This window comes from Aedes albopictus, chromosome 1 (genome assembly GCF_035046485.1).
Source record: "Aedes albopictus strain Foshan chromosome 1, AalbF5, whole genome shotgun sequence".
NCBI lineage: Eukaryota > Metazoa > Arthropoda > Insecta > Diptera > Culicidae > Aedes > Aedes albopictus.
Window position 1 is genome coordinate 5,210,390 of NC_085136.1, and position 26,557 is coordinate 5,236,946.

Genomic DNA, 26,557 nt, shown 5'->3' on the forward strand with positions numbered 1-26,557 from the left:
TAGTCATGGACGTAAAAACTTAAATCATTTGGAGACAGAGTACGTTTAATTGACCGATTGAGAGATGAAATCAGGTAAAAATGACATTTGTTTTAGTGGGATTCGACCCCACGACTCCGGATCGCTAGTCCGGTTCTTTAAACAAGTAAACCACAGAACAAGTTTTATCTCTCCTTCGACTCTTAGATATCAATCTTCCGTACACTCGCGACCTACGAACAACAAGTGTGAGCGTATTATTATTATTAGTTTTACTACTTTTCTTATGAAAAATGCTTAGAATGCATTCATCACATCCGTGATGTTCATCTGGCTAACGTGCCTCTTCATGCGAGCGAACATGCTTGCCAATCTGGAAAGTCCACTGTGACACTTTACACAAGATGTAAACGATATCAAGAAAGCTTTCATTCAAACGCAATTTTGTTGGATGGGTTCTTGTAACCAATCGATAATACTAAGCAAATACCAGAACCACCCATCACATAACATAACATAGTTTAGTCTTGATCAAGTAGGCCAAGAATAGTACTCAACTCATTATTTATTGAAGCACAAGTACGGAACACACTACAAAATGGCTGACGAGGATCGGATCCCTGAGAAGATAGCTGATGTCAATAAAGAAGATGAACAAAAACGAAGAATTAATCGAAGGAGAAGTACACTCGGGTGAATTAGGCGAGGAAGTTTCTACAAGTTCCATCAGCTGGTTCACGTTCAAGTGCACCTGCGGCAAACTTTACCAACGGAACACGAAGCTCCAGGTTCACATCTGGCGGAACAAAAGTGAAGTCCCAATAAAGTCCCTCATGGACAGCCTTAGGGTGCGCTCAAAACTTTCGACAGTTATCACCACGCGTCGAAGTCGAACGCCGCGGCTCAACATCGAGCAACTTCGTAACGTAAAAGTGGCTCAAGACTACGCGCAGCAGTTAGCAGTGGCCCTACCAACGGAAGAGCAGCTTAGCGCAGCTACACTTGAAGATGGCTGGAGGGACGTCCGATCCGCCATAGGTAGTACCTCGGTTACAGCACTAGGCTTCGCGACTCCGAATCACAGAAACGACTGGTACGACGGCGAATGTGAACAGTTGAAAAACGAGAAGAATGCAGCATGGGCGAGAATGTTGCAACACCGTACGAGAGCGAATGAGGCACGTTACAAACAGGCGCGGAACAGGCAGAACTCAGTCTTCCGGATGAAGAAGCGCCAGCAGGAAGAACGAGATCGCGAAGCGATGGAAGAGCTGTACCGCGCTAAGGACACACGAAAGTTCTACGAGAAGCGCAGAGGCTTTGTGCCACAAGCCGAGATAATCACGGGAATATTCTCACGAGCGAGCGTGAGGTGGTCGAGAGGTGGCGGTAGCATTACGATGAGCACCTCAATGGCGACGTTGCAAGTACCGAAGGTGGCGTGGAACAGATCTAGGAGTATGTGCACAGGACGAAAGACTTCCGGCCCCTGACCTTCAAGAGATTGAGGAGGAGGTTGGCCGGTTGTAAAACAACAAAGCCGCTGGAGCAGATCAACTACCACGCGAGCTTCTAAAATACGGTGGAGAAGCACTGGTGAGAGCACTACACTGGGTCATTACCAAGATTTGGGAGGAGGAAGTATTACCGGAGGAATGGATGGAGGGTATCGTGTGTCCCATCTACAAAAAGGGCGACAAATTGGATTGCGGGAACTACCGCGCGATCACACTACTGAGCGCTACCTACAAGATACTCTCTCAAATTTTATGCCGCCGTCTATCACCGATTGCAAGAGATTTCGTGGGACAATATCAGGCTGGATTTATGGGTGAACGCGCTACAACGGATCAGATCTTCGCCATCCGCCAGGTGTTGCAGAAATGCCGCGAATACAACGTGCCCACACATCACTTGTTCATCGATTTCAAATCGGCGTATGATACAATCGATCGAGAACAGCTATGGCAGATTATGCACGAATACGGATTCCCGGATAAACTGATACGGTTGATCAAGGCGACGATGGATCGAGTGATGTGCGTAGTTCGAGTATCAGGGGCACTCTCGAGTCCCTTCGAATCTCGCATAGGGTTACGGCAAGGTGATGGTCTTTCGTGCTTGCTGTTCAACATTGCTTTGGAGGGTGTAATAAGAAGAGCGGGGATAAACACGAGTGGGACCAAAGTGGGACGATTTTCACGAAGTCCGTTCAGCTGCTTGGTTTCGCCGATGATATTGATATTATTGCTCGTAAATTTGAGACGATGGCGGAAACGTACATCCGACTAAAGAGTGAAGCCAGGCGTATCGGATTAGTCATTAATGTGTCGAAGACAAAGTACATGATGGCAAAGGGCTCCAGGGAGGAATCACCGCGCCCGCCACCCCGAATTCATATCGACGGTGATGAAATCGAGGTGGGTGAGGTGGGTCGACCAAGTGGAGGACGATCTGCGGACCCTACGCAGAGTGCGGAACTGGAGACAAACAGCCATGGACCGAGTGGAATGGAGGCGGCTACTATGTACAGCAGAGGCCACCCCGGCCTTAGCCTGATCGGTAAGAAGTAAGGACAGCCTTAGGGCTGGTCTGGTGAGGGCACGACATAATTAAGTCCCTCATGGACAACCTCCGGGTTGGTCCAGTGAGGGCACGACAGAATCGAAATCCCTCAGGAAGGATTGGAACTAAAACATTCGGTCATTTTATATACCAAACGCTCATTTGGAGATGTGGTAGTTTAGTAGGCCAAGAATAGTACTCAACTCATTATTTATTGAACTGTCAAGAAGCAAGTACGGAACACACCACACAGCACATTTGAATTTAAATTACATTCCCAATCCAAGTAGTCATGTGGTTCATGGTATCCCATAGCAACCTAGAATTTCCACCCAGTTTGTAATTATGTAGCTCGCAATCAGACGCTAATGTAAAGCACGTGAACAAGTTAATTCCAACAGTTCTAGCGACGACGTTTTAAGTAAAAAAAAAAATGCGAAAATCGAAGCCTACAGCAACACCGAATCATCCAAAATGGCATGCGCAGGAGGAGAACCAGCTGGACAGCCAGCGACCAGCGACTTTTTCAGATCACCCAGTTTCTGCAGCGGATTGCAGCTCCGAATCAGCCGAATCCGGAACACACGCTAGAAGTTCTCTCCTAGAACACCACTGAGTTCGTTTTCGATCCAGAGAACGGCTTCACATCCGAGAAGTGGTTTGCACGCTACACGGACCTTTTCGACAGCGACGCAGTATAAGTTCGGCTGCTGCTGCCAAATTTGAATACCATCTCCCATAGCCGGTATCTAAACGCCATTCTTTCGCGGTCTACTGAAACTCCGCAAGTCGGTAGAAGAAGGAGTACAACTTCAGGCCGATGAGAGGAGCGCGGTCGATGCGTACATGCGTGGCAGTGTAACGATGGCGCATGAAACCATACAGCCAGAACCGTATGGGATAGGGAAAACCGCCCCACTGCTTGAGTGGCATGGCCCAAATTTGCCGAAGAGGCGCGGGCCTCGGAGGCCAAGAAGCGCCCAACATAGGTAAAAGACCGTTGAAGAGGAAGGGGACGGCCACCGCGAGCAACCGGACCCCATGCTGGTGGCGGCCAAGAAGCGCACCTTCTACAAGGCACTAACTAGCTCAGTAGGTACAGAGTAAAAAAGTTCAGGCAAGAGCTCTAACGGCGGAGGCGATTGATTCTCCAGTGTCCACGCCGAGTCAGCCGCGTAATCGCCGGCTAAGAATAGGACTACTAACCCCAATTCAAGGTATCAAGCGACCCCTGCCGAGGAATGAGTGATCCGAGGGTGTGAAAAAGATACTCGATCGTTACCGGAGCCAGTGGAATACCAGGGCACCGAGGGCCATTAACCAAAACAGCTAAGGACTGCCCGCAAGGTGGCTGAGCAACAGCTTGGCAAGATAATCGACTTTGCGTCCACGAAGTCCAACATTAGTAAGGACCTGAAAACGGCCTTGTTGCGACTCGTTGCCAGTCGATGGACAATGCCAAGCAGGAACACACGATACTCGCGAAGACTGCAGCAGCGGCGATACCTGTGATAGATCTCGCTTTCGCAGGTAGTCCAAAAGGTGTGGCGGATGCGACTGCCCGTGAAAAGCACTCGAAGAAGCGGGATAGGTGCCCGCAAGGCTAGGCGAATACTTACTCCGAAGGTCGGCAGCAATGCCGGCAAGTCGGACCACAGAGTAGAATAACTAGCCACAGAAGTCCAATGTCGCGACTGTTCGTGTGACTAACATCTAGTTTGCCACGCCCTTACAGCGTCAACAGCGGTACTAGAAGTGTCAAGTTAATTTTGTTTACCATAACAAAAGGTCCTCTACAAGATGGACACTTTGAAATGGTAAATTATTGCAATTAAAGTTATTAAAATAATTAAATAGAAAAACTGACTACAGCGCCATTGGAGTTCTAGTGTATTTCTATTGACCACAGCCAGGTGTCCCGGAAAGCTGGGAAGGGTGGGCCTGAAAAGGCTGGGCTATCTCGGAAGGATGGGAACAAGGGGTTGCGACCGTTGGTAGGCCCTTAGCAGCCACACAGTAGGGCGAACCAAGGGGAGACGGTAGAGCGGAAGAAGAAGAAGACGAAACCACATGTAGAAGTAGCGAGGGATGCCAATTAATCAAGGCCTAAAAGAGTAGGTGCTAAGCGTGTGAAAGACGACGCGTTCGTCATCAAGACAGAACAGTCAAAGTACTCAGACGTCTTGAAGGCTTCCGGAAGGGAAGGTCGACCGTAGACGCTATCCTAAAAACCGCCGGAAAAGCACTCGAGCGTAAGAGAAGGGGAATTCGCTATTGTGCAGTAGTGACTCTGGATGTAAGGAATGCGTTTAATAGCACCAGTTGGCCAGCTACTGCCGATGCGCTTTTGCGTCTGGGGATACCCGGGTATCTGTATAAGATTTTCGGAAGTTTCTTCCAGAATCGAGTACAAGTGTACGACACAGAGGTGGGTCGGAAAAGCTTTCACATAACCTCAGGAGTCCCGCAAGGTTCCACCCTGGGTCCGGTGTTATGGAATGTCATGTACGACGAGGTTTTGAGCTTAGAGTACCCAGTGGGAGTGGAGATTGTCGGATTTGCCGACGACATTACGCTCGAAGTCTACGGTGAAACGATCGAGGAGGTGAAGTCGACTACCGACCACTCGATCAAGGTTGTAGAGGCGTGGATGCGGTCCAGGAAACTGGAACTGGCTCACCATAAGACAGAGGTGATGGTTGTTAACAACCGGAAGTCGGAGCAGCAGACGGAGATCAGTGTAGGAGAGTGCACTATCCTGTTAAAGCGCTCCGTCAAACACTTGGGCGTGATGATCGACGATAACCTCACCTTCGGTAGCCACGTTGAGTATGCCTGTAAAAGATCCTCCACAGCTATTGTGGCACTGTCCCGGATGATGTCCAATAGCTTTGCAGTGTACGGCAGTAAGCGCAAGCTTCTGGCTAGTGTTGCTACGTCCATACTTAGGTATGGCGGGTTCTCCCGAATGCCCAGTGTGCTATGGTTTAGAGGAAACAGCGGAACACGTTCTGTTCGTGTGCCCGCGTTTTCGCACAATGCGTGACCGCATGCTTGCCACATGCGGGGAGGACACAAACCCGGACAACTTGGTCCAGAGGATGTGTAGGGATGAGTTTGGCTGGAACGCCGTTTCAACGTCATCACCCATATTGTCTGGGAGCTACAGAGGAGGTGGCGCGTGGACTCGGGGAATGGCTAGTTCAGATGCGGTACAAGAGGTGATCCAGGGGTTCGGAGTCGGCTTCTTAGGTCATATCGGTGCCCTGCGGTCGGGATCGACCCTTACAGCGATTAAGTGGCGCGGAGAGGATGTCCCGGTAGCGTTGCTGTCGTGGCGTCGGTTTACTGGGTTGGATCCGAGCCTGCGGTTGGGAAGGTTCTGGTGCATCTGATAGGGCCTGAAGGGTAGTGATACCCTTCCTTTGCGGGAAGGTCAGATCGGGTTGCACGTGGGCATCAGTTCTTGATGTCTGCTAAGCAGTTGGGCGCGGCCGGGGTTGACCCTGCCCGCCTTCCGAGGACAAAGGGAGTGGTGAGGACCACTCAGGAAACTGGCTAAGCGCCAGCATGCTACCGTGATGGACTCTCCAAAGCGAGTCGTCGATGTTCGTTACTGCAGGCTACGCAACTAACCTTAAGGGTGCGATGTGCACTAGCCCTCTGAAGCAATACCTGTTTGGTGGTTCCAGTGGTTTGGCGACCATAGGAATGTGTTTAGTGGGTCAAGGAGAGGGTAGTCCTGGCTATTACTATTGTAGTAGAGGACGGCCTCAGCCCCACACTACCCTAGCCTTCCTGCTAGGGTGCCTGTGGCATAAGCCGTGCATGTCAAGGCGATCCCTACCCAGAAATGGACGCAAACTGGTATACTGGTGGTAACCAAAAATCACAGAACTCCGCGCATCCTGCCTAAGAGTTAGAAGGAGGATGCAAAGAGCTCACACCGATGAGGGTATAGAATGGAAGCGAAGGGGAATCCGCTATTGCGCGGTCGTCACACTGGACGAGAGGAATACGTTCAACAGCTGGGCTGCCATTGAACGCCATTCTTTGTTGAGAGGATTCCTCCAGTAAGGGTAGATATATTCCTCATATAAACAAGGGACGAAGGACAATGTCATCACAAATGAAGCTACAGTCGTTCCACAATTTCCTAATAACTCAACTCTAAATAAATGTATTTCCGAACTTACTGTTAAATCAATATAGAATAATGTGTATAATTGCATATTACTGTGTACCTGTACTTCGTCTAGTAGCCGTTCGTGAACGCGATCTAGTCTGCACTGTGGTCACGCACAATATAGGCATATAAAATAAACGATTGTTCCATGTGTTCATCGCCTTCTCGGTTGAGTTGGTGATGATGATCATCGCCGATTGAGAATTTTTTTTCTTCGTAGTTTTATGAAACAACGTGAACTGGGTCACCCCCAGCCTCCCACAGATCCATCAGTACAATTCAGTTTTTTAGGTACGGTTCGTGTATATCTTCTAAAGTGCAGTACGAACCTTACCGCCGGCATTCAATAAATACAAGGCCTCTTCTGTGGTACGGAATTTTTGATTCAGTGTAATTTTCCAACGGGTTAAACCACGCAAATGGTTTGCGGGTTGCGTTCACTAATGTTAATGTATATTATCATATATGTTTTATTCGATATAACAATTAAAGAGTGGATAATTGTTGCACAGTGTAAAAATAAATGTATTAAAAAAGTGATCGATAGTTGTGGATTTAAAATAACAGGTTTCGAAATGTACAAATTAATTTTAGATTGTTTTCCTTCAAGAAAGTTCCATATAAAAACATGTTTACTGGAATATTGTCTTTTCACGATTGTAATTTTAAAAGCGAAACTCCACGATCAGTTAGTAAAAAAGGCGAAAGTACTTGTACAACACATAAGACAGTGATAAGAATTTGGGAGAAAAAAAAACTTTCACAGGTATGCTTACCGCGATGACAATCAGTTCTGTTGTTAGTAGGTATAGTTGGTAGTAGTGGACGACGATTAACAGCGTTCGCTAGGAACGTGTTGTGGGGCGAATGGTTACCCATTTGAGGTACACCTCAAGACTCTACAGATAAACGCACTCCATCAGCTGCTTGCTTATACTGCTGTAAGGAAGAAGGGCAAATCATCCACTGTAAGTAGAGAAATAGGTGTGATTCCGGTTTAAGTCACGCAGGCTACAAAACTGATAGCTTAGATTTAGAGGGGGGTTAGATTTTAGGAAATGTGCTGAACTTTATATAGTATGAAAGCTAAAAATGGTGGATGCTTGTATGTACAACGTATCAATTACCCTGTCCTATTCCTTGAAAAGGTTACTAGTTCTGAGCAGGCTGAAAACGGAAAAGGAAAATTTAACTCATAATACACATAAATATACATAACACAAACATTTTACATAGTAAGGAGAGAGTATTACGTTCAGTACGAATGCAGATTTATTTTTTGTAGACGTTATATAGGTATGACAGTCTTGGCTAAGATTCCCCAGGAAATTCCCACTGGCAATTACTGGAGAAAAACCCAGCTGGAATTGTTTGAGAAATCTAGGCAAGAATTCAGAATTCCTATAGTAGAGATATCCTTAAGGTATTTCTTAGCAGGAATTTCTATTGCGATCTTTGGAGGAATCAGAAGAGGAATTTCTACAGGAATCTTTGGAATAATTATAGGAAGTATGAAGAAACCTTTAGAACAATTCCAGCAAGAATTTCTAGAAAAAAAACATCAAGAATTTCTGGAGGAATACGAAGAATATTTATCCAGGAATTCCTGTTATGACTCCTCTTGTAATGCCTGATGAGACACTTTTGAAACCTCTGCTGGGGTTGCTCCAGGAATTCCTCCTGGGATAACTCCAGGGATTCTGCTTGATGTTCCTTCAGGATTTACTCTTGTGATTCGTCCAAGGATTTCTTCAATGACTTCTCCAGAAATTGCTCTTGGAATCCCAGCTGGGATTCCTTCAGAAATTCATCTTGTGACACCTCAACGAATTTATCCAAGTTTTCTTCTTGACATTCCTCCGCGGATTTCTCCAAGGGCTACTTCGCGATTTCCTCTAGGAAATCCACTAGAAATTTCTACTCGATTTTTTTGCAAAAGTTCCTCCGGTGATTCCGCCTGAGATTTTTCAAGGAGTTTCCCTAAGAATGTCTGCTAGAGTTCCTCCAGGAATTCTTCAAGTGGTTCCTCCAGAAATTTCCCTGAGGATTCCTCCAAGAATTCCTCGTGGGATTCATCCAGCAATCCCTGCTGTAGCTTCTCTGTGGATTCCTCCAGAAATTCTGTTGGATTAGATACTTCCTTGAGGGACATCAGAGGAAGATGAACAGCAGGCACATCTCAGTGCAGATAGACATGATACTGCTGGTATTTAGATGGGAATGCATTATAATATGTGTGTATCTAAATTGAACAAAAAAGAGGTTCTGAATTGCTACTGATACTATGCTATATGACTACTGTATTACTAATACTTATACTATATTACTGGAAGTGCTATTGAGATTTCATTGGGGTTTTACCCGGAAATTTGTGGTGGGAGTTCTAAATAAACTCCAGCAACATTCCTGGAGAAATCCCAGCTAGAATACTTAAAGGAATCTCAAGTTGATTTCTAACAGCAATTACTGGGAAACTTCTTAGAAAATTTGTGGAAGAATGCTTATAGATATCCTTTGAATTTTTGGATAAATTTCAGCTGTAATTGCATGAGCAATTCTAGCAATAATTTCTGCAGGAACCCTAGCGTTCCTTAAGGAAGTTTTCCAAAATTCCTATAGGGATTTCTCCATGGACTTCTCCAGCATTTTTTTTTTTTGGGATTTCTCTCATTTTAGATAAAGACTCTGTTCCGAGAAGTAGCAAAAAACAGAAGAAGATGTAGGTATTTAATTCCAAAGTATAACTTTATACATAGGTATTGGCTCAAAACCTGCAAAAATGCAAACGTTACACATATGCTGAGAAATGAAGAATTCCTTGAAAAGTTTTTGAAGTTTCTGGCGAGTTCCTTACCGAATATTGAATGAGATTAATGAAACTTTTGAAAGAATTTCAGATAAAAATGGGATATAAACTCCCGTAAAAGTTTCAAGTCATGCTGGAGATTTGATCCTCGATGAATTCTTTAGTGATTAGAAAATGTTTTATGGGAATATTGGAACGTTCCAGTACTGCTCTATTATAATCACTTTGATCTGTTGTTCAATCGAAAAGTGATAATCGGACAGATAAATCATAAATCCGTTTATTCAGCTTACTGTTAAAACATCATTGAGCGTTCCCACAATAGCTGAAGTATTAAACATCAAAAGTATTTGTTCAACTTATGTAGACCACAAAAATCAGCTTTCGGAAACTGTGGAATATAAGCTTTTTAACGAACAGAATAAAGTTCTTCAGCTTATATTAAAGCTAGTAAGGGCAAATCGAACAAACAAAAATTGCTGACGTTTGTTAAGCTTATAATTAAATTGCTGTTCACATACGTGCCAAATGTTGCATTTTGACTTATTTACAATGTAAATAGCATCATTTCAGTTAATTATTCAGCATTTGGTTTTGATCAGCTGCGAATGTTATAAACCAGCAATAGTTCGACATACATGCTTATTTATGAATTGTTCCTTGGGATTGCATCGACGCTGCAGCAGGTTTTTCTTGTAAATGTGAGAGCTTAAGGCTCAAGGCTGAAGGCTGGAAGCTGTTTAGCGGACCTGATGATCTACACAGCGCACCACTTCCGAAGTTAAGCCCAGTTTTGTGTTCAAAAGGAATCGCCCAAGAAAGTTCTTGAGCGATTCCTGGCTGAAACTTTCAACAGAGACTGGCATTTGAATTGTCATTTGAAAAACGGTTTCTTGAGCGATTCAGGCAAGGAATTTCCCATGCATCAAGATAGGCCGAAAAATTCCTTCTGAACTGCAAACAGCCCTTTAGGTCCGACGCATTGACTTGGAGAAAAACTGGATTGATAAAACCGTTTGAGATTGGGGACTCTTCGGCAGTGCGGGAAGCAGATGGATAGCGTGGAAGCGGTCGTTCGAGCTCTACTTGGAATGTACTGCCGTGAATCGCATATCTGTCCCATTTGCATAGGAAATCCAGCAAAGATGGGACTGATATGCGATTCACGGCAGTGTAGTGCACTATTGGAAATACAAGAAGACTTCTATGATGATGCGAACCACAATGCTGTCCCAGCTCAAAGGAGCGATGTCTGTAGTCGGAATCCTGATAGGACATTTCAGATCCCTCGTATGCATCCTTCACGAGAGAGTAGTGTTTCGCAAGATGTCACAAAACAAAAACGAAAGTGTCGCAGGATTTGCAAGACGGCTGCGACATCAAGGTGTTGTTTGTGATTATGGAGCTGCGCATTACGCAGCAAATCTTCGACGGTTTTGATGCGGTTGTTAACATTGGCAGACATCATCGAAGAAGGAAAGGTTCTGGCAACAATTCAGCCTTGTAAATATTTGATAGTTCTCAGGTCAATTGACAGATAAAGTTTGTGGCAGTAGCTCCTCTCTGGAGCCACCATGGTGTCAGCACAATCTTGAAATTGGCATCACGATTGGAGTGGTGTTCCTATTGCGATGGGACCCTAGGATGGGGCTAGACGACTCTACTGAATCCAGCAGTACTCTTGTCTACAGCTATCGCGATGATAAATCGACGATGATCAGTATGACGAAACCCGCAGTCGTTTCACGGTACCGTTGCGAAGGGATGCAGTATTACATTCCGTGTATGCCAACCAACAAACTAGACGGAACGTGTTACTAAACGCCAACAAAGCATCCTCAATGCGGCTTGATGCTGAGTTACTGTGTTGTACATCTGGACGGAAGCTTCTATGCAAACCCTGTACCAATGAATCTGGTGAATTTAATCCACATGTATATGCTATGTGAGCAGCTTCTATGCCACCAAGTCATAGCTCTTTTCTCGGCTGCAAATGTAACCACTAACTGAACAACATCTTCAGAAGGCGTTTTTTCAGCCTTTTCACAGTTGTTAAATAATAGTTATATGACATTCCAAATTAATCGATTAAATATAAATATTTAGGTTATGGATACCGTGACGCGATACATGTAGAACTGGAATAACCGCTTTTCAAATTGAATAATTAAAGCACCTACCCCTACTTGGAATCGAACTCCCGATCTCCGTATCCACTGGTCCCGATGATGTCCTTGCTGTGACATAGCATAGAAAATAGCTCGTTTTATTTTACTCCAGATAAGGCTTTATTATTGTGCCACAAGACACCATACCCAACTTCATTTTGCTGCAAAAGCTTGTGAATCGTCAAACGCAGTAATGTTTACAATGAACATGCTGTGTGGTTGCGCCAACAGGTTCTTCGGCACAGCTTCTAGCTGAAAGAATGTTCTTTAAACAGCTACGAAGCGCTGTTGTTTTGAGTATTTGGCAACATTACGACACGTACTGTATAAAAGCAGCTGTTTTATTCAGGCTGGTGCTCTTATTCGACTTGCACATCTTCCGGCAAATCTTCCGGAGTTGGATTAGAGTGCAATAACCCAAATAACCCAAATAACTTCACAGCACACAGATGGATAGCTGTATAGTATGTGTGTAGTAGCTATATTGTTTTGACTAAAGACACTGTATGCTAAAGACACGAAATCTGATGATTGTTGCTATTGATGATGATTGTCGCGTCATGACGATGATGCTGTCGAGCAATGCTTTTAAAGTGCGTTTGATTGGTCTCCTGCTCGATTGGAATGACATTGACAGCAAATTTGGAATTCCAATTGGAACAATTCGTGTCTTTGCATACAGTGTCTTTAGTTTTGACAATAATGTTCACATCTGACAAGCCGTATTATAATAGCTTTTAGCTGTAATGATATCGCATAACGGCCTTCAAAGCGCTGCTGGTTTGTGCATTTGTCAATATTACTAATTGCACTGTATAGTAGCAGCTGCTTTGTTAGTGGAGGCTCCTATTCGATTTATTCATGTTTTTACATCTTCCGGGAAATCTCCCGGAGTTGGAATAGAGCGCAGTAAAGGCAGCCCCAGTGACAAGTGATTGATTTCAGAAAACCGAGATCTCTGTCAACCGACGACCAAAGTTCCCACCAAGTTTGGGTACTCGATCTTCCCTAAGGTTACTCACAGCCTGGCCGGTGCCAGGCCGGAGGTAGGGATAGGAGTTGCTGAGCAGAGGCTTATGAATCTCAATGGGATCTAAATTGCACAAAATAGCCACGAGAGGTTCGTGGGAAGTCACCAAGCCGTTTTCATCGACGGCTGGTTGACAATGCATTACATCTGCGGCAAAGCAAATCCTCCAAAAATGCCGTGAATACCAGGATCAAACGCATCACTTTTTCATCGACTTCAAGGTGTCATACGACAGTATCGACCGCATAGAGCTATGGAAACTCATGAACGAGCACAGCTTTTTCGGGAAGATGGTGTACAAATCTTCGTAAGGATTTTGTAAGAACTGTTCAGTTCATTCGGATCTCAACGGGAACTTCGACAAGGTTATAGACTTTTCTGTCTACTACTTATTCAACATCGCCCGGGAAGTGTAATGCGACGAGCCAAGCTCAACAGATGGGGAACGATCTTCATGAAATGTGGGCAATTTGTCTGTTATGCGGATGACAACGAGGGTTCAAGCGGTGCGGTTAAAGACAGTGTTCGATGACAAAAGAACTGTGTGTGACCCAATAGAATAAGCAACAATCTAGCTACGTTCCACGGCAGCTTCCCGCATCCAGATGTTAATGCCGAGAAAGTATGGTCTAAACAAAGTTGAGAACAATAGAAAATAATCCTACGGCAACTTTTGCTTCAGTATTATAGAAATCAAAAAGGAAACACGTTGCAGAGATGACTAACCAGTCAGTGCTACAAAGTGAAGAAAATTTCGGGAAAAATGCAAAAAAAGCAGATAATCGGACAGAGCACGTAGACCGTGATGTGGAATGTTGATTCGAAACAATGGAACGTTGATACGTTCCTGTAGTACCTGACAAGGTAAAGGTAGAAAGTAATAAAAACTAACACACATTCCAACAAGAACAAACAATATACACAACTTACATAAAAAAAATCATAGAACCTTTTTCACCCAAAACAACACAAACACTCTCACACAAAAAGGACCAACATCCTCTACACTCACCTCTTGGTGGGATTGGCCTTCTGGTAGGGATTCTGCAGTATCCGCGGCTGGCATTCCATCACCTTTAGCAGCAAACTGTCCAGGTAGTCCTCCAGTTCCTTCACCTTCTGCTTCTGGTAGTTGACCTCGTTCTCCAGATTGTGGGCAATCTTCATCATGTCTTCCCGCGTCTTGCCCTCGTATTTGGCCATAATCTCCGGTGACACCTCGGTAACCAGCTTGCTCTGGCGCGCCGCCGACAGGAACGATATCGGCAGATCACCGGTACCGTTGCTGCCGTTCTCGCCTCCGATGATGATTCGCTCGTTTACGTGCTGATGCTTTGTGGCGCCGTTCAGTTGCTTCCGGCTGCCGGACAGATTCTCCATCGATTCCGCCCGGTGGTCCTTTATGAAGTGCTTCAGCTTTTTCGTGAAGGAGCTGCTGTCCTGCTTCTCCAGCTTGGGTGACGGTTGGTTAATCGATTTGCGACTGTTGCTCCTGCTGTTGCCGGTTATGGGCCCATTGTTGATTACCAGCTTATCACTGACTTTGCTGATATCTTGCGATCCGGCACGGGGAAGAGGTCTCGGTTTGTCGTAGCCTTCCGACTCTTCTTTCTGGGTTTTATCCGTCAAAAGTGGAGAAGTAGGAGCAGTAGCGGAGGTGGGAGGAAGGGATGGCTCTTGAGGTGCCTTCTTCTGGTGTTGTTCCTCGTCTTCTTCCTGTTGTACGGAAAGCATTACACGTGAGCTTTCCCATGACCTTCTCTTCAGCGAATCGGTGCTTCCAATCTCTAAGTGTTTCCCGTAAAGCTTCTGTTCCCATTCATCGACCTTGGCCGGTGCTGCCGGCTCAGATTCATTTTCCGAGATTAGTCTCGGAGGTTTGGACGGTGGCAAAGTTACCGATTTATGTTTCCTGGTCTCATCCGGCGTTGAAGCGCTTGATTGTGTCGTGGATTTTGGCAAAATATGTCCTGCTCCACTTTGGGCCCGGGTGTTCAACGAACTGCCCGAACTTTTATGTGAGAGATTGTCGAAAACGAACTCATCTTCGTCCTCGCTGATCACACCTGGATCCGCGTCCCCGAAGGTCTGACGTGATTGTCTGGACTGTAATCCACTAGGTGTGCCGATACTTGAATAGCTGCCCGTAAATGATGCATCATCGGCTACCGAGTCTACATCCTTGTTCTTCTTCTTACCGATCCCACTGATGTGTACCTTAGACCCCAGCGATTTGGCGAACTTTTTCAGACTCTTTCGCTTTTCAATAGCACCGATGCTGAGCAAGGAACCCCCAACGTTAGACGCCAGGTTGCTGACCGAGCTCTTGTTCTTCTCCTTCTTGCTCAGATCCGTCAACGAGCCGGCCTTGACGGTGAAAGCTATCCGAACTTCCAGCTCTCCGCGTTCTTTCTTTTTCTCTTTGCCCGGTTTGCTCTGCAGCTTGAACCACCGGGAACGTGGCCGTTCGTACACGTCCATTTCGTTGAGAGGAAGCACGACCTGGCCCAGGAACTCGTCAAGCCCGAGGGTGTTGTGGTGTAGGGCCGTGAGAACCAACTCTGCTCGGTTGCCTTGCGATGGGATTTGCCTGGAATTGTGGAAGGGGATCGTTAGAAATTCGAATGTGTCCGTGTGTAAAACAACCTCTATATCAAAAGAAAAAAAACCTAATTAATCCACCTCGCGATGATGGCGCCTTTCACGTGCCTTCGACCTTCAACCCTATTTCAACAAAACTTAAGTGACACGTTGATAAATATCGAACTTCCACACGTTTAACAAAAATCCGTTTCATGGCACCAGAAATATCATTTATCTGGCTTTTTATGTTTGACCCGCAACCTTGAATTTTGAGCCATCATTCTGGATTTAAGTCCGCCATCTTGGAAATTCTGGTCGTTTCATACTTCATCCCCAAACCTGATATACCCTTATTGAATGATTTATCAGCCCGAAACATTATTGAACAGCCGCCATATTGAAGTTTTGGACGCCATCTTAGATTTAAGATCGCCATCTTGGATATTCTTGACGCCATTTTTGGACTCCGAACATATTCTCAATATTATATATACCCATATTGCATGGTTTTAGGGCCTAAAACACCATTAAGCTACCGCCATGTTGAATAATATTGACACATCTTGGATTTTAGGCCGTCATCTTAGATTTTCTGGTCGTTATTTTTGGACTCCAGATATCTTCCCTATACATATGAAATATACCCACTCCATTAAACAGACGCCATCTTGAATTTGAAGCCACTGACTGTCTTGGATTTCAGGCCGCCATCTTGGATATTTTGGTAATCATTTTTGGTCCCAGACATCTTCTCCATACCAAATGTACCCATTTTGCATGGTTTTAGATTCAAAAACTCTATCATACAGCCGTCTTGAATATAGTGCCGCCAACTTGGATTTTAGACCGCCAGTTTGAATATTCTGGTCGCAATTTATGGAGTCCAGACTTCTTCTCTATACCAAATATACTTATATTGCATGGTTTTAGAGTATAAAACTCCATTAAACAGCCGCCATCTTAAATTTGGAGCCGCCATCTTGGATACTCTGGTCGCCATTTTTTAACCCTAAAAGGGATACCTGGGGTCCATTGGACCCCAGGCGCCTTTCAGAGCTCGTCTTTGATGGAACACATTCAGCGAGATGACGAAACTGAGACCATGAAGGTATCCCTTTTAGGGTTAACTCCGCACATCTTCCTCATACCAAATATACCCATATTGCATGGTTTAAGGGCCTAAAACTTCATTAAACAGACGCAATCTTGAATTTTGAGCCGCCATGTTGGATATTAGACCACCATCTTGAATATTCTGGTCGCCATTTTTGGACTCCAGACATCTTCCCCGTATCAAATATACCCCATATTGCACGGTTTTAAATCCTAAAACTCCATCAAACAGCCGCCATCTTGAATTTGGAGCCACCATCTTGGATTTTAGACCGCTATCTTGGATACTTTGGTCGCCATTTTTGAACTCCGGACATCTTTCTCATACCAAATATACCAATATTGCATGATCTAAGGGCTAAAACTTTATTAAACAGACGCAATCTTGAATTTTGTGCTGCCATCTTGAATTTTAGACTGACATCGTGGAATTTCTGGTCTCCAGTGTTGATTTCCGCACAAAATTCGTTAACCATGCTATAAATTACAAAAATTGCCGTGATTTGATGTATCGCTTTAGTTTTATATACAACCAGTTCTAGCGGTGCTGATCTGGATCACTCAAATGGCCATAACTCCGGAACGCCTTGATCGATCCGCACCATTTTCAATAGCAAACATTGCGGTAAAATTTCGGTTCAATTCGAGCTATAATCCGTAATAGGCCAATGGGAAGTGCCTTAAAAGTGAGTGAACTTATTTTGCGCACAGACATACATACATACCTACACGCGTACATACACACATACAGACATCGAACTGAGTTGATTGGTATATGTGACTTGACTCTCCGAGCTTTCTAACGAAAATTCGTTTTTTGAGTGAACATATAGCCTTTCAGTCTTGCTTTCATTACACTTCAGTACTTATGCTAACAGCGGTCGCAGCAGAGACCGTGAAGCTGAAGATGCCGAAGTCTACCAGGAACTTTATGGCAAGCAACCGCAGAAGCGTGCGAAGCAGCCGTCAGGTAAGGAGCTGCCAGGCGGCGTTCGCAAGGCTAGGAGGTTTTTGACCACGATAGTAATGGGCAGTAATGCCGATAAGTCGGATCTCAGCCAGGCGTCTTGTAAAGCTGGAAAGGGTAGGCCTGAAAAGGCCGGTCCGTCTCGGATCGAAGGGAACAGGGGGTTGCGACCGTAGATATATCCTCAGCTACCCCAGGTTAAGTCGAGTTAGGAGGAGGACGCCCCTGTCCATAGCAAGCAAAATAAATAAATAAAAAACAATCAGAAGAATAGTAGCATAAAAACATCAGGGCAAGGATAGGTCGGAGAGCATGTACAAAGCACTAAAAGGGTGACGCTCTCGTTATCAAGACGTAAGAGTAAGTACTTGGAAGTATTGAAGGCAATGAGGAGCGATGCCAAGCTCGTGGATCTTGAAGTCGACGTACCCAGTATTTGACGTACTCGTACAGATGAGATGTCTCGTTGTCGAGATGAGGACTCTTACAGCGGGAAACAACTCTGAAGGTGAAAACCCTAGACTAGGTCACCGAGGCGGAAGAGCTCGTCACAGCCCTGCGGCAACAGTGCGAGCTAAAGGTGTCCACCGTTGGGCTAAAGAAAGGATCGGCAGAGACACAGATGGCCTTCGTACACTTACAAATACATTAAAGTAGGGAAGCTCAAGGTGGGCTGGTCGGTATGGCAACTGACCATACACGAATCACCGTAGCCTTGCTTCAGGTGTGTGGAACTAGGACACCAGCCATGGCTCTGACTGGTGCAAGTCTTGTAGGCGAAGTGGAAGGGTGTTAAGGCACAGGGCTACACGAATCCTTCCAAGTGCTTGATTTGTTCCAGGGAATCCGCTAATAACAAGTACCCAAAGGAAGTGCCAATAGGTACCCGGCCTACAGAAGAGCCACAGCTACCAAGTCTCAGTGCAGGTAACGAAGCTGTACCTGAACCTTCCCAGCAACTGCTGTAACACAGCCCAGCAACTGCTGTGTCAGGCAATAGCTGAGTGGGGGACAGATATCGCCATCACAGAGCCACCGAATACCTTACAAGTGCTTCGTGGCGTGTTCACCAAGGTAAATGGGTTCTTCTTCTATAGTTACATGCAGCTCCGCAGTGGTCGATCAGACAGTTTACGCAGATGCTGGACTTTATGACGGTAGTGTTGAAGAGCGATGGTATTATCACGTGGCACAACTGCCCCAAATGGAGGGAGGATAAGGTGCCTCTGGGGCCGGCCTTCTGATACCAACGACTGGACCGTGGAATGTGGAATCAGCGTTACTGGAGGGTAGACGATGGCTACACTCACAGCAATCAACCGGCGGTTCGCTTCAGTATCGACTACAACGTCAGTACTACAACATCAGCGGATAGAAGAAGGGGCGACAAGGCCTAGTTCAAGCCCTCGTAGTTGGAAGCAGCGCTGTTATTGGTCGAGAGCTTCCCATGACGATGAAAAAGTAGGCCCTTTCATCGTCACAAGACAAAACGAGCATTCACGCTCTTCGTCATGTCATTTTGCAATGATCAAGCGTCATGACGGAAAGTTTCATATTGTTATGAAATTAAAATTTTCACCTGGTCCAAGTAAATTTAGGCTAGCCGTTGTATTTAACAGATAGAGTGGATATTCATTCATGCTTTGAAGGATTTAAACTATGACAAAATCCATGAATGTTGTAGTAATTGCCTTGTCTACAACCATGTCACGCTCCGTGATGACCGAAAAATGAGCGAATATTGTTAGCCTCTCTTGGTCATTTCCTCCCGATTCGATGACATTGAGAGAGGCACTTCTGTAAAATTCGCGTGACGACTCGTGTTGACGCTGACGCTTTCCAAGCCTGGTTGGAAGACATTGCCAACGATACTTATCGAGGTGGAAAATCTGCATCTTTTCGCGCCGCCGAAAGTCATGTGTCGGAAGGATGAATGGTCGCCGTAAGGTCGAAGGTGAATTAGGGCTCCGAAACGCGGAGATCCAGACGTACCTAAATCATCCCTCCATCCCTCCGGTGAACACACAGGAGCTCCACGACTGAATGCAGGAGCAGTACATGCTAGAAGAATCGCCGAATACAGTGTTCGCCGTACTAGAGCCGAGTGAACGACGGAGCGAGTAGGCAATCGTTTCGGAACGGGTCTTCTGTGGCGAAGCGAAGAAAGGTGATTTCCTGACAGTTAACATAAGGCTCTATTGCCGTCCGAGGGATGAAGATGAAGGCACTTGACCAGTGCTGAAGAAGAACGTGTGTCGGCAGATAGAAGAAAACAATCGAAGGGATACGCTCACAAAGCAACAGATGCGAAGCTGTCGGAGACACCACAGGTAACTGTGCCAAGCGATACTACGTGGACGATTACTTCTGCAGCGTTGACACAGTAGAGTACGCGATCCGGCGTGCCAACGAAGTGAAATCCGTGCATTCGTATGGCGGATTCCAAATATGGATAACAAATTCCGACGAGTTCATGGAGAAGCGTGGAGAACAAGGTGGTGAGTCGGCGGTACATTTCAGCCTGGACAAGAGCACAGATTACGAGACGTCTTACGATTCGCAAGCGTATCGTAGCCGGAATACTTAAAGGTTCTCCGAGGAAAAGATCGTCCACCCAAGCGAATCGTGCTGAGCATCGTGATGGCGCAGTTTGACCCGTTGGGTTTCCTCACGCTAGTCACCATTTTGGGTAAAATGCTCATCCAAGACTTGTGCGAACAGGGGTGATGTTGTGGACGAAGAAATCCTCGGCAAGTGGAAACGATGGACGAATATTCTAGCGGATGTTCAAGCCTTCAAGCTACCACGGAGCTACTTCGGCAGCGCACGGTCGGAATCGACTAAAACATTGTACGAATGCGTGGCGTATTGCCAAGTCACGGTACAAGGGGAGGCGATGTGACCAGTCGAGCAAAGGTGGCACCGTTGAAGAAGCTGTCGATTCCGTAACTAGAACTTCTTGCAGAGGTGGTGCTTGTTGCACAGAAGTCGCAGAGTGTGCGTGATAACCACAATTTTGTCATTACCAAGGTGGTTTTCTGGGTGGATACTCCGGTCGTCCTTTACTGGATTTGATCTAATCAGCGTCGGTATAAGCAGTTTAGATGATCAGCTAACAAAGTGAAACATGGTTCCGCATATAAACCTTAGCAGGCCTTGGATGAAAGGAAAGCAGTTTCTGTACGAGAGCGAGGAAGATTGGTCAAAGAAGGCGCCGACGAACACAACAGAAGAGCTGCGAGTTCATCTGCTGCTACACGACGTGTTGCCTGCTAAAAGTCATCGACGAGCTAAAAATTATACCGAGGAACAAGAGTCGACCAGTGAGTTAGTGGATAACCATCGAGAAGTCCAGTTCGCTGTACAAGCCGACCCCGATGTGGTTGACGAGAAAGGACTGCTTATTACAATCATTATCCCAGTTTTATGTACCATGCTTCGGATGGAGGGACGAGTCGAAAGAGCGGAATTTCTACCGTTCGACCTGCGATTTCCGGTGATTCTACCGGATTACATGGCTGATCGTTCTACACTTTCATGGGAGAATCGGTCACGGCTCTGTCAGTACAGCGACCGATGCCGATTTTACGGCCGTTCAGCTACGTAGGAGTCGATTACCTGGGGTATTTCAACGTGACACAAGTGTAGTATCCCAGTAGCACAAACAGATTAAGATCTAGATAGCCTTGAATAACTGTAGTTATAGATGACAGCTAATAAATATTCATTACTATTCAAACCACCAAACGATCAAGTCTAGTTTCTACAACAAGGACGCAAGACAAAGAAGAGGTGGATCGCGCTGTTCATCTGCATGGTGGTTTGGCGAATCGAGGCCGTTGCGAATTGGAGAGGTAGTGTATGTACGTGGTCGTGAGTGCCAATCGGAAGTGCTGAGTCCGTTGAGTAATCGAAGAGGTCATCGCGTCTTGCGACGGAAGGATCCGTCAAGTGTGGATGCTTACCAGCACTGAACGATGTAAGCGAGCGACAGTGAAGCTTACCAGTATGAAGATCGACTGTGGTAACCCTGAGCTCGATTGAACTGATGTACGAGACGGGGAATGCTCTAAATTGACCGCAGAAGAGGAATTGACTGCAACCTACTCGATCGCAATTGTGGAGGAGTGGATGAGCTCCAATAAACTGGAATTGGCTCACCAGAAAACAGAGATGGTAGTTGTCAACAATCGAATGTCGGAGCAGCCAGCAGTGATCAATGTAGGCGATTGCACTATGTATCGCTTCCAAGCGCATCGAAGATAAGTATATGAGGAGGACATAGAGTGGTCAAATGTCAGCGTGCGTGGAACAATTCCGCCAATGACAGGTGGACCCACCGGCTGATTTCGAGGGTAGATAGTTGGGTTATGAGAAAGCAACATTTTACCTGTCTTAGGTCCTTTGCTTCCGACAGTATCTACAGTCTAGTATACGAGACGGTTCCAAACCCCACACTACCTAGCCCTGGGCCTTTTGCGTATCTGTTCAGCAGATTATCCCCTCACTGCCTTAAAAAAAACTAAAGCTTCACAAATTTAAGATTGATCATTGCTGTTCTTTTGTACTGGAGATTGATCTGAGCTATTCTAGCTACTAAGCAATCGATTGAAGAACAGGCTAGGAGCAGTTCTTGCCAACAGGGCCCTGTAGCATAATCGGGCTAATAATATTAGCTACAAGTTACAAGTTATAAGTACTATTATTACAAGTGCTAATAATTTGTGTTGCATAAAGGCTCAATTTTCTACTAATATTATTAGCACTTGTAATATTAGTGACCATGAAAATACAAGTTGTTTTGGTTCATTTATCTGTCAAAATTCATCCGGCAGTTCACTATTAATTTGAAATGGCAGTTGATGTTTGTTTATATTTTGCATTTTCCGCGTAACATCCGGAAATAACTTCATTTATTCCGAAGTTTTGCATTCTATATACGATAGATGAAGAAAAGCATGTGCTGTTTGGATAATTTTCGGTCGCTCTGACGAAATTTTTTTTTACAAAGTATGGCACTGCAAGCGAGACTGCAAGTACCTAGATTTTTAGTAAAATGTCCCAAATAGTACTGGTTGAAAAACAATGTATAAAGATTTAGCAACATGTATTATGCTTCTTGTTAAAATCCGAAGTGATCTGGGATGCAAAAATTCAGCACCAACATTTCAAAAGGGCGTAACTGCATTTGGAAGTAATACCTTCTTTCAAAGCTGTAGGTCGTACTGCATCCGTTACACTCAAACCACCGTGGTTGTCGGAAAGAGGAGAGTTTTTCCCATCTGGTACTTGTTATGAAAAACATGAAAATCATAACACATGATCCACAGCTTTAAAAGAAGGTGATGATTCTAAAAGCAGTTACGCCCTTTTGAAATGTTGGTGTCGAATTGAGATTTTACCTACTTTTATATGTCGCAACTCGATTCGAGTTAGTGTATATATATTGTAGCTCATGATTAGCTTAATGATGCGCAATACAAGCAATTGATTCAAATTTATTTCGCATCTGCATCTTTACCTGTGCTTATGCAGTGACCATAACATATAACTTTACCAAGAACCTCCAATCAAAGATGGGTATTGTAGAAACTTTGGAGAACTTGAGAGACTCAGCAGAAATTATATTTTGGATACAAAGTGTACATCAACGCAATTTTCTCTTCAATGAGTTTCGAAAACGTACTGCCAAATTTAATCGTCGAAAACTGGAATTAAGGTTGACATGTTGGATAAATAATATCTTTTGAGTTCATCAAAATGGTAAATCGATATATTCAAAACTAAATATGACTTCTGCAATACTTTAAATCTAACTTGTAAATTATTTTACAAGACCTTTGAGACTTGTAATCAAAAGTACAAGTCATAGCTAATATTTTATACTTGTAGTTTGTTTATGCAACATACACTTGTAAATTCTACTAATAATATTAGTCCATCCGACTTGTAGTATTGGACTTGTAACTTGTACTTGTAGTATTTTTATGCAACAGAAAATTATAAGTTACAAGCTACAAGACTAATATTATTAGTAAAATTTTCATTATGCTACAGGCCCCAGGGAAGAATTAATGATTGCTCTGGAGCTATACAGAAAGATCTGTTTAATGTTACAACATAAATCAAGATAAAGGGGCTGTTTCTGCAGAGTTCACACTCCAGCATAATTACTTACAGTTCGCACTCCTCGTGCCATTCCACAGCTTCCGGTGCCTTCTCCTTGACCGACGTCGTGTACTTCTCCTTGCCGAGTGCGATGATGACGAAACAGTTGTTGGTTCCATGCTTGCCTTTTATCAGCAGGCCTTTGGCTCGTTGGACTGCGATTACGAACGGCGCGGAACGAATATTCGATGTGCCGAAAACATGAAAAGAAGAAACAAAACGAAGCGTAAGTAAGGTTGGCTGTATTCATAATGCTCTGTGAATCTGTATAGAAATGTTACGAAATCGCCGCGCCGGCGGACCAGATCCGTTCGCATTAGTTTGGGAAAAATCGCGAATCACAAGCTGTGTGTTCACATGCTGATGCTTCTGCTCTTTTGGCGTAATTGAAATATGTGAGTCATTAAAGAGTTATTAAACGAACGAAAAAAAAGTAAAAGATCTTCCGTTTTCTTCTGTTTGAGACCCCAAAACTGTTTCTTCACAACAAACACCTCTCTCCCGGGGTGGCGCGCGGGCATAATCATCATCCCCAATCGCGTGTTGTGTTGTGGTGAAGCAACGAAACGAAACTGAAAGTAAATTAGATTTTTGATTGGACTGCTGCATCAAACGTTGTTGTATACCGGTTCCGCAGCTCTATTTGCTTTCGGATCGAACCGGTAAGCCGAGGCAGATGCTTCGGTGGGATTCCCTAACTCCCTGCCTAACTGAATGGCAACGGGGAACCGTTCTGAAGATGATCATAGTTCATGCATAGCTGTTGCCTTTCTTTCCGTATCGTATGCCTTTAGAATCCGATCGTCAAACATTCGTCTAATATATAGTAATAAGTTTAATTAAATTACCAAGGTGGCTCTAATTGAGGGCAGTTTGCTGATGTATCGACTGTCGAAGCATATATAGCGGATAGCAAACTATAGTGATACAACAAAAATATTGTTTGGGTACACTATTTTTTGCAGCAGCTGTTCGGAGCAACTCAAAACTGAAACTTGTTCCATTCATAATTATTATTGACTATTTTAGCACTAAACTGTTATCCTCACTACTCATACAAATAGTTTCCTCCTTCTCAATAATATTTTTCATATTTTTCATTTCAGGTATGTACTGAATATGCTTTTTCTTGTTTGTGTTTCATTTGATTTTTGTTCTAACTTTCTACAATTGCGCTGCCGTCCAAAGGTTCGGCGATTACACCGACTCCTGCCACCCCGCGGTATGAACAATCTCCACCCCGTAACATCTGGTATTTCCTCCGGAACTGCTCCGGTGTTAGCCGTCTCTATCTCCAACATCGCTAGATGTGCTGCAGCTCGCCGATGTATCTTGCCATCCACAGTATTTATGTATGTATATTCGCGTGGCGGATTCTCCCATCAGACCCCTGAATTCCGCCCTGATCCAAGGAAAAAATCCTTGGATCTAGTTGTTCCTGTTCCGCCTATGTACCACGATCGCAAGATCTTCGACTTCCAGCAACTTCCTTTCTTAGAACTATTTCGTGCGGTGATTCAGAGAAGGAAGATAGTCTTTCAGCCAACGTTCCCGCATCTTGTTGGTCAAATACTCTGACAGCTTGAACGTTCTTCAGGGCTTGTGCGTAGTCCACAGATTCTTCCAGTGTCATATCCGCATTTGTCACTGTTCCACGTGGATGATTCGAAGGTATAGCTTCTTCATCGACTGTTACTTGTGGAATATACGTGAGTGGTAGGGTATGGATCATATCTTCGGTTTCCGCTAAACTCGTAGACAAGATCTCATCTGTCAAATAGTCTTCGACGTAATGTCGATGTATAATGCTACCGTGTGCAGCATAGTTGTCCCATGTTAATAGGAATTCCCATAGAACATGGGACAACTATGCTGCACACGGCAGAATGGCTGCTGCTGCTGGATGGTTTGTTGCACTCCGGTTCTTGACGAGCTGTGCCGATGACGTCCATTACGTATATTTTCGACGGTTCGCTGCTATCGTTTCGGAAGAGAAAATTTTGGGGCTGTTTATTTTTATGAATGATCTTAGTTGGTGATACATCTCTCGGATGTCCCACTAACGACGACTCTTCTTTCGCGGAAGTAGATGATCACCGATATTAGGCACGAGTACTCAGATTAGGCCCTTTCAACAACAGTGAATAAAGCGAAACACCCTGGATGGACACCGCTGCGTCCCAAACGTGTCGAACTTTCTGGGGTTTCTTGGACTTCAGGATGCCATTTAGCGGAAGATACCACACTTTATCGCTATCAAACACCGATCAAACACCTTTCTTCTTGTAGCAGGCCACTCCTGATATTAATAATAGTAGTAGGCCTTGATTCTAGAATAGAAAAAAATAATTGTCATTAGTTAGCCAACCACCAATCAAGTCAGAAGCAATAAACCTTAGCTCCTAGCTACCTGTTTTATTTCCTTGGTTATTCCCTTGGTTACGGCTATAACACTTCTGGTACTCTGTAATCTGCTGCCGGACGTTTTGGTATAATTCCTGTGATGTTTAAGCTACCTCTCAAAGCAGATCAGCAGGACGGTTTTCACTAACTTGAAAGCTTCCCTGCGGAATACCCTGCTTTTCTCCAGATTATTGCGCCAAAGTCACTTAATCACTTATATGGTATTTTACGTGTTTTACCAATAATTTAAGTTTTATTCGCTAATTTAGGACTAGATTTGCAATTACTTTTCCTATAAAATTTGATTTTTCAGTGAAGGAGTTCAATTGCACGCGTGCTCTCAGGTGGAAAATTTTCACTGATTTCAATTTCAGTCACCGCTTGCTGCGATCGCTGCGATGGGTTACACCTCGTTGGCATGGCAACCACGAGCGACATCGGGACGCCAACGAAACCCGAGCAAAAATGATTACATGGTGGTACTGTTGGCGACAGGTGACTTTTTCAACTTCCTTTCTAACTGCTATAAGCGTGTCAAGGCCATTGGATAACTGTCAGGGAAGCTCATTTCGTCCGTTTTACAGAGCAG

General features: G+C 44.7%; 1 protein-coding gene across 2 annotated transcripts in view; it reads right to left on the reverse strand.

Annotated features, from left to right (window-relative positions):
• Positions 1-6,693: 6,693 nt before the first annotated feature.
• Positions 6,694-26,557, reverse strand: part of LOC109405359 (rab11 family-interacting protein 5) — a 52,209-nt gene continuing 32,345 nt past the window's right edge. Inside the window, exons 2-5 of one of the 2 annotated variants that reach the window (XM_062843179.1) lie at positions 23,576-23,720; positions 13,747-15,324; positions 7,858-7,897; positions 6,694-7,696 (exon numbers count right to left, since the gene is read on the reverse strand). In XM_062843179.1, the coding sequence (XP_062699163.1) occupies positions 7,864-7,897; positions 13,747-15,324; positions 23,576-23,720 (1,757 nt within the window). In that variant the 3' untranslated portion in view covers positions 6,694-7,696; positions 7,858-7,863. The remainder of the gene's footprint in view (positions 7,697-7,857; positions 7,898-13,746; positions 15,325-23,575; positions 23,721-26,557) is intronic. The other variant, XM_029859715.2, reaches the window with a different exon arrangement.